Source organism: Tauraco erythrolophus, chromosome 1 (genome assembly GCF_009769465.1).
Source record: "Tauraco erythrolophus isolate bTauEry1 chromosome 1, bTauEry1.pri, whole genome shotgun sequence".
Lineage (NCBI taxonomy): Eukaryota > Metazoa > Chordata > Aves > Musophagiformes > Musophagidae > Tauraco > Tauraco erythrolophus.
Window position 1 is genome coordinate 40,126,974 of NC_141465.1, and position 9,007 is coordinate 40,135,980.

Below are 9,007 nucleotides of genomic sequence, written 5' to 3' on the forward strand. Positions count from 1 at the left end.
AAAGGAGCACTGACCTTCATGCCAGCATTCACCCAGCGCAACTGGACTGTCCGGTTGGGAACAGCTTACCAAAACTCAGGCCAGGTACGGTGCAGTTAATACAGTCGTTCAGCCGTTTTAGATACACCGAATTATCATCACTACCTAACTGCTCCCTTTGGGGGGAAGGGGGGGAAGTCAAAGCCACAAAAAACCCCTCTCTTGCACATGCAGAGATTTCTGCGTCTAATAAGGCAGCTCTGGAAATCACTTCGAAGAACAACAGAAGAATTCCGGATGATAAAAATATTATTTAATTAAAGAAACGTAAATCATACCAAAAAAGTTTAAGTCACTTTTAGTTAATACATTTGCATTTATTTTAGAATATACTCTACATCTGAGTAAAAAAAGTTTTAAATAAACTCCAGTACATGTACAACTGTGGGACCCACCATCCATCCCACGACAAGAGGGATGCTCGTTAGCCCACTGGGTTCCCTCCCGGGTAACAGAAGCAATTTTACGCCAGTTTTGTTAATGTTCATCGGCTCGTGTTGAGCCTCCTATCTGCCAGCTACGCCACCACTTCCTACGCATACGAGTTCGGCCTCCCCGCCCGGGGAGGCACAGCAACCGCTCGCCCCGGACCGTACGATAAAAAACAAAAAAAAAAAGGAGGGGAGGGAAATAATTAATAAACTAGTATTGATTAATTTACATCTCTCTCTCTCTCTCTCGCTTGTGCGTTGGTAGAAAACCGGCTGCAGTCCTGGCAGGGCGCAGGGAAGCCTCAGCCCCGGGGCGCTGCCCTCCATCACCCACCACCGCCGCCGCCGCGGCAGCAGCGCCGGGCGGGGACGCGCCGCTCCCGCCGCCGGGCCGGGCGCCCCCTTCCCCCGCTCCCCTCCCCCGGCGCTCACTGCCCCCAGCTGCTGAAGCCGATCTCCTGCTTGTATCTGTTGGTGAGGACGTTGGCCTTGCGGGTGAGCTTGGAGAGCACCGAGTGGAGTCCGCTGAGGTGGTAGTGGAACTGCTGCTCCAGGTCCTCCTCCCCCTCGCCCTCCTCGGCGGGCCCGCCGCCCAGCTTGTCCTTCTTGCGGGCCGCCTCCTCGCCCGCCGGCGGCTGCACCACGCCCCACTCGATGTCGTTGCGGATGGACTTGAGCAGCATGTAGTGGCTGTACATGTCCCTGCGGGAGAAGAAGGCGCCGGGGTCGCCGGGCGGCAGGGCGGCTTCCCGCTGCGGGCAGACGGCGCCCGCCGCGTCCAGCTCCTCCAGCAGCAGCGGCACGTCGCGCAGCAGGCTGGGCACCATCACCGTCTGGTCCATGTTGTTGACGGCGCCGATGAAGCGGTTCATGGCGTTGAAGAGGGAGTACTTCTGGCTGTACGAGTCGCAGAGCTGCATCATGACGGCGGGCGGGAGGGCGAGCGAGCTCAGCGAAGCCAAGCGGCTCCGACGGCGGGGCTCCTCCGGTGGCGACCTCTCCTCCTCCTCCTCGCTAGCGGCACCGGCCGCCCTCCGCCGCCGGCTGAGTCCTGCTGAGAGGCAGCAGCGCCGGGGTTAGGGTCTGCTCTCCCTCCCTGCAGCCCGCCTTCCCGTCCCGTCCCCTCCCGCCGGCACCCTCTCCTCCTCCCCCTCCGCCGCCTTTATCCTCGGCCCCATCTCCTTTTTTAGGCTTCCCCTCCCCGTCCTTTTCTTCGTCCCCCGCCCCCCCCTCCGCGGCCACCCGGTGCAGCGGCGGGGGCTCGCTGCTGCCGCTCCCTTCCGTACAAAACGAGGCAAAACGCAAGAAATAAAACCCCGCACCTCCTCCCGGGAGCCACGCCTGGCGTGGCGCTGGGAGGCGGCCGAGGGGATGGCAGCCCCGCACCGCGCCGGTAAATTAAAATTCACGCCCAGACGGCGTGACCCGGCCGAGGCACCGAGCCGCCGCGGGGGAAGCACCCACCGTGGTCCGGAGCCGCTCACCGCCGCGCCGTCAGCCCGCCGCCGCCCGTGGCTGCGCTCCCATCCCCGGCGCGGTATTTATAGCGCGTATCTCAAAACAAGGTGTTTCCCCAGTGCCACCCCCCCGCGCCGGCACGCCAGATAAAGGCGGCGGGTGGCGGCCGCGCCGCGTCGGCTCCGCCTCTCGCCCCGCACCGGGGGAGGGCACCGCGACGGGGAGGGCGCCGGGACCGGCCGGGCCGGACCGGACCGGCGGCGCAGAGCGCCCCGCGGGCATCTCGCTCCCCGAGTGGGACCCGGCGGCGCAGAGCGCCCCGCGGGCATCCCGCTCCCCGAGCGGGACCCGGCGGCGTGGCTTTGGCGTTCGCAGTGGAAACTGCGGGGCCGGGTCTGCAGGGGAGCCCGGCTCCCACCCGCCCGTTCCCTGAGAGAAGGGACCGGCGGCTGCAGAACCCCCTAACCCTGCGGAGCGCCGGTAACGTCCTGCCCGCCGCCTCGGGCGAGGGTCGGCAGCGAAGGGCATGGCGCCGTGATGGAGAAGCGCTTCAACACCGCCCTCCACCCCACCCCACTGCCCCCCACTCCCCTCCTTAGCGCAGGCAGCCCTGAGGCGGCCGACGCTGCCCGCCCCCCTCCCCCGGCCGGGCCGCTACCCAGCGGGCGGGGGAGCGGGAGGCGCGGCTACGCCGGGCCGGGGCGGGGGAAAGTGATTGGCAGGGCAGGCGGTGGGGCCACGCGGGCCCCGCGTGCTGTCCGCGTTCGCCCGGGCCGCCCATTGGCTGCTGGGCGCGCGGCGAGCGTGACAGCCGGGCCGCCCGCCCTTCCCCCGCCCCGCGTGCCCCAGCGGCAATTAGAGCGCGCCGGCAGGCAGGGCGCCTGTGCCGCAGGGCCCGGCGGCGCTCGGCCAGGCTCGCGTCGCCGCCTCCCAGCAGCCCGCCGCGGAGCCGCGGCTCCACGCTGCCTTCCCTCGCCTCGCCGTGCCAGCCCGAGGGCGCGGGGGGCAGCGGGCGCGCCCCTTCCCGGGCGGCCTTTTGTCTGCCGGCCAGGGCTGCGGAGGGCCGCCTGGCAGCGGCCGCGGGGCGGCCGGCATCACCCCACGGCCTCACCTCCGGGCCCAGCCAATCGGCAGGCCGCCCAGCGGCCCGGCTCCGCCGCCCCCCGCCAATCAGCGAGCCTCGGCAGCAGCCAATCGGAAACAACAACCCCCTCCCGCACGCCCCCGCCCGCCGGCTCGCGCGGCCCTGGTAACCGGCGAGCGGGCTGGAAGAGCTGCCGTGGGTCACGTGGGGCAGAGCGGCTTGGGAGGGGGGAGCCACGCGCGGGGGGTGGCGGTGTTGAGCGCGTTGCCGTGGCGACGGATCAACCAACAGTCAGAGGCGGGAGCGCCGCCGCCGCCGTCCCGCCCAGCCGCCGGGGCCTGCGCCGCGCCGGGGGAAGCCCGCGGCCGCGGCCCGGAAAGGCGCGGGGAAGCGCCGGGGACGTCGGCAGCTGCGGGCGGAGCGGCTGCGCGGAGGTGTCCCCGGAGCTCGGCCTCGCCCGCGGCAGCGGAGTCGGGCTGGGCAGATACCAGAAGCCCCACAAACGAGCCGGCCTGAGCGGCGGCAGGGCCGCCGCACCACGCACCACGCACACCGCGCTCCGCTCCGCCTGCGCTTCCCCTGCAGCGGCGGCTCGGCCTGCCGTCCCTTCCCATGCCGGGTGCCTCTCTGTTCCCCGCAGCCTCCCTGGCCCCGGCTGCTTCAGGCTTCCGCCCAGACCCCAGCCCGAAGGGAGGAGGCCGGTTCCCTGGGCGCCGGGTGACAAACCGGCTGCGTGAGAGGAGAGATCGCAGCCGGGTGCCCTTCGCCAGCAGCACAGGCGCTGCGAGTACTTGCGGTTAAGCAGTAGCAAGAGGCACGGGCTGGTATAAAATTATGATCTGTTCGCAGATAATTCACTACAGATAAAAAAAAATAAAATAATCTCACCAGGCCAGAAAATTGGCCACAACATGCATTTGCATCTTTATATAGACACAGTGTGTCGTTAATACACCATTAACAGTTTCGCTGCCTTTAATTGAAATATAGTGTGTGCTGAACATGCAATAAATTGGACAAAGAGGAATTAGTTTGTTGTCCAATTTTCCTGTCCAAATTAAAAATAAAAATTAAACATCTGAACGAATTAAAACTGAAGACTTTTGCCTGGGGTTAGAACATGCTGGCTGGGGAGGAGAAGTTGATGGAACCCCACTTGAAGCTGGAAACGGGAAGGAAGTGGTCACAGCAAAAGCACCAGATGAGGAAGCGCTGTGTCTGAAGTGCGATGATCCTGTATAAATTACGACCTGAGCATAAAATAATTTTCTCCCTCACCTGCCCTCTTTGTTTCCCAAAATGTGTAGCCACTCGGTTGGCTTCCACCTTTGACTGTAAATGTTACCTCATTTTAGCGGAGGCAGCGCTAAGCCAGTGCTGTAGCCTGTGCAGGCACGTGTCTAACCCATTAGGCTGAGACAGATCATACTCAAGTCAAACTTCACAGCATACGGCAATTGGCTTTTTTTTTTTTTTCACTTCCTTATGTTCTGATCGATTTTGATATGCAGTGTAAATGTCTCTGGTACGTATAATGTATATCATTAACACAAGCCTGAGTAGGTTTGATTGCTCTTTGGTTAGAACGAAATAAAGGAGCACGTATTTCCAGCTCCAGTGGTATGTAATTGCGATGGCTGTGCACACAAGAGAAAAAGAAACGGCACTTTTCTTTTTCCCTTCCTGTTAAGAAAAGATGATCCCGTTTGTAGCACAAACTTTTATATGCAAGTGGCATTTGTTTAGAATATTTCCTCCTCAGAACCATCTGATTATCATGGCCATGCAGTGTCTGGAAGGGGAATCAGCTGGAAACCCCTTATCTTATGTCCTGAGCAACGAGGAAGCTTGCACGTTTGCTGTCTGGCAGTCCAAGAAGGTGTAAACGCTTACCTTCGCCCAGCACAGGGTCCTGGATACGGAAACCAAACCGACGACGTGCAACAGGAGTCTTTATCTAGCACCTCAACTGCGTGGAACACTCCTGACATACAAGCCCAGCAGCGTGGGGGTGAAAACGCCTTTCTGCCTGAATAGATTGGGTACCGCCGTTCAGGAAGGGAGTCACACATAAGTTACTGTATTAGCTTAAACCCACTCATTTTCCCTGAAGCGAATGAGAGCTGGTGGTGTTCAGGCATTTCTGGATGAGGGCCTTCTTTCTGCGCCTGGCTCCTGGAGAACAACAGGGATGAACTATCACTGTTGCTATTTAGCTATTACTGTTACTGAGCTATTACCAGTATTAGCTCGTTAGCTTAGCTGTACATCAGTATTTAGCCACAGCAGCACTCGGGCTGGTGCTACAAAGGCTAGCTATAGGAACAATGCTGCTAGTGGCCTATCTCCTCCGGCAACGTTAGCAGCTGCGCAGTATTTTTTGGGAAAAGACAGATGATTCTGTCAACTTGCGTGGGTTTTCGTACTATTTGCAAGGCCCGTCTAAATTCTCTCTTCAGAGGCAACAGGATAACAAACCGTCTTTGTTCACAGTTTTCCCAGGGCACATGCTGGCACGAAATAGGTGGCACCGGCACATTGCAGACCAGTGATGGCTACACTTTGGCGGTTAGGAAGTTGTTCTGCTGCACAGTGTTTGCAAAATAAGATGAGATCTTGTGTGGGCAAAAAGTGATAAATATGTGCAAATATTTAGCATTGCATTCTGCAGCCTGGGAACACCATTTGGGCTGGCCTTGTAAGAGCAACATCTCTTGGGAATTTCACTTCCTCTTGTAATTCGTTGTCGATGTGACACGGCGGATTAGAGTTCAGCCTCAGAAACTGCGAGTTGTTTCCTTCTATTCCTATTTGACATACATTTTTGCTCAAACTTGTGAACTGCTTCCATGCTTTTGGGTGGCAGTACAGATGCACGCACTTAACACTTCTCCTTTCTCTTCCTGAAACCGAGTCCGGTTGTACCAAACTCTGAACTGAGGAAACCCGTCATTTCTCATCCAGAAGGAATGTATGCAAATTTATTGTCTTAATTGATGCCTCTCCATGAGTTTCATATAATCAGCCCTTGAAGCTTAGCGTGCTAATGGACAGGGTAAGTAGAAATCTAATATGCTAAAGGAATGCAGACCAATTTGTCTGAGTCCTGCTGAGACCTGCGGTGTAACTTCTGCAAAGATTTATTCATCTCTCTTCTATCTTTCACTTAGCCACCTTTTACTCTTGTTCGTGTTGGTCCTTCGGAGCGGAGTCATTCTCCAAAGTGGACAGAAACCTCTGGGAAGGTGTGCGGAGGGGTCAGGAAGAGGACGTTTGGAGGAGGGAGCGGCGATCGTAAATCCCCTTTCCCGCTGGCACACGTGCAAATCTGAGCGAGACCACGCTGCCAGAAGCGGCACAACAAGGGCTCCGCAGCGTCGCGTCTCAGCACAGAGGACCAGTGTTTCATGTGTGTGGTGAAAAGCAAGGGAGTCCGACGGGAGCTGTGCTGGCAGCAGGAGCAGGGAGCAGTGCTCGGCGAGGAGGTGGCCGTCTCAGGCGGCTCCTGTGAAGCCCCTCCGAGTCGCCTGGCTCTGCAGGTTGCACCTGGGTCTCTCCAGGCCCACCAAGTCCTCGCTTCCTCAGAAGCATTCCTGGAAATCGTGGCAAGTTCAGCTCCAATCTGTTTGCCAATCACTGTGTATTTTTAGGGCCTGGAATCCCTCCCGAGTGGTGCTCAGCTAGCACCAGGAGGTCAAAACAGGCTGGCAACACCCGATAAAGGAACTGATGGGATAAATGCTGCCACAGTGTTGTTCACACGGTGTTTGTCTAGCATCCCTCTCCCTTACCTTTGGCCAACCTCATCTGTTTCCCCTGGAAGCTGGTCGGAGCAGGCACGGTGATGTGCAGCGCTCAGGACAACGGCGGCCCTTTTCAAATGGCTCCTTAGCGCTGCCATAATAAGCCTGATAAATAAAACATGGCTTGCAGAGACGGATTTACTGGAGAGGGCTAAGGGGGCTGAAGCTCCCTCATTAGTATCTCCCAGTGCAGCGTGTGTGCTTCTCATTATGTGGCACGGTGGTGGTTGTCTAGTCATCCACGATGAGGCTGCAGCCACTCCAAGGATGCGCCAGGGATCCCAGGGATTTTTTTTTTCTCCTGTGTTAATAATAGGAATTTACAACGAAAAAAAAACCAACCTTGAATGTGAAGAGGATGAAGGGGGAAAGACTGCAACTGAGTCTGATATTCTCTCCCATGTGTCTCTGTAAGTCAGCAGCAAATGCAGAGAAATCCATATAGTCATGCTAATATGGAATTGGTGTGAGTAGGATGAAGATCTCTGGACTGCACAAACTCTTACTTTGGAGAGCTTTGTTTCCCTTCAGTCTAAAATGCTGCTTGTAAACTTGTGACCAAAGTATAAACTTCATCCTCTCCCTCCCACTTTTCTTCTTCTGTTCAAGGGAAAAGAATCCATTTGGCCAATTTCAAGTCCCTCAAAGCTGGGGATTCGGGAATCTGGGTTAATCTGAAGAGGGTTTCTGGAAGTTTGATCCAGCTTTTCTTTCCGGCCATCATTTGAATCCCTCCTACCTCCCGCATACAAGCTGCAACTGCATCATCGTAGTAACCCTGTGACCGAGAGGCACGAGAGCCTCCTCTGGGACTGTAATCTCACTCTAAACAGCTCTCTGGCGAGTGCTCGTGAGTGGCGATACATCATGCAATTTTCTCCTTTAGAGGCTCGCGGTGTCCTCTCCACCGTGATCCCTGCCCTGCCTGGCCAGTGCTGGTAAACCAGAGCCCCGGGGCTGGCACAGCACGGCACGGCTGGGGCACGTGAGGGGTTGTGAACGACATTAGCAAAATCTGCCCCTTCTTCTTTGCAACCCTGTCCGCGCTCCAGCAGAAAAGATACCTGTTTAGGATGGCAGGAGACTCTACTGGCGTAGCAAAATAATCCTCAATAAACTCGTGACTTTCTGTAAGGGTATTTAATATGCAGATGGCCAAACGAATGCCACCATGATATATTTTTATGGACAAATATTATATATTAAGCCCTGATTTATACATTTGAGCGTAATACCTGGGGCTCTGAGGAGAGCCTTTAATCTCTGTCAGCGAGGCAGCACGCATGCTAAAACGCCGAGTAAATCTGCACGGGAGCGGTGAACCGAGCGCAGCATATATCAGAGTTCTTCCGCCTGATAAAATTAAATACACAGGACCACCTTTCTGTGACATTAACGGTTTGATACACAGGGGCTGACGTCGGGAAATAGCGATCTGCGCTTCCCACTCTGACCGTAACCTGCAGGATTCCTGCTGCTTCTGCCGTCCCCATCCCAACACGCGGGAAAGGTACCACCTCAAGCTCCCAAGAGAAGTTCCTGGGTGATGGAAGGTCTCTGCCCACAGCTTGGCCCCTCTTCTCCTATCACCCCGCAGCAGCACCTCGCCTTCAGTGTTGACCTGGGTGCAAGTGAGGGGGGGGGGTGCCGGCGCCTTGTTTCTCCTTCATCAGCACGTGTAGTAAGGTGGGCATCGTCTCAGCATGGGGTTCTGCATTTAATAATCTCACCAGCTCAACTGTTTTTATCCGAATCTCCCTTCTGAACAGATAAATCTAAATTGCACATTTTTCTAAACCGCTTAGCTTAGAGGCAAATCTTGCAGGTATCCTCAAATAACTAGCTGGTGTCTTCCGCACCTGTCTAGCACCATCTACTGTAGCTTTTTTGTACTGTTTTCCTTTCCTTTCCCATCCGCAGGCTTACGATTCCTGCCAGAGCTGCCTTCATCCCGAGGAGTTTGTGGAAGAACGGGAGCGCTGGTTTCGTATGAAAAGCCCGAGGCTGGGATGATGGTAAAAAAAACACAGCACACGTCCATCCTATAGCTTGCGTTTCATCCTTTTAAACCATGATTTTCAGTGCCTAGCTTGCTGTTGATAAATTTTACACTCTTCTCAGTGCTCAGAAAGAGAAGAAGATGGAGCAAAACAAAGGTCTCCCACCTTTACTGAAGCTTTCCTTGCTAGCTG

The 9,007-nt window shown here is 56.6% G+C and overlaps 1 protein-coding gene across 1 annotated transcript; it reads right to left on the bottom strand.

Annotated features, from left to right (window-relative positions):
- Positions 1 to 898: 898 nt before the first annotated feature.
- MID1IP1 (MID1 interacting protein 1) lies at positions 899 to 1,393 on the bottom strand. The gene has a single exon (XM_086608560.1). The coding sequence runs from the start codon at positions 1,391 to 1,393 to the stop codon at positions 899 to 901; it is 495 nt and encodes a 164-aa protein (XP_086464686.1).
- Between the last annotated feature and the right edge of the window lie 7,614 nt (positions 1,394 to 9,007).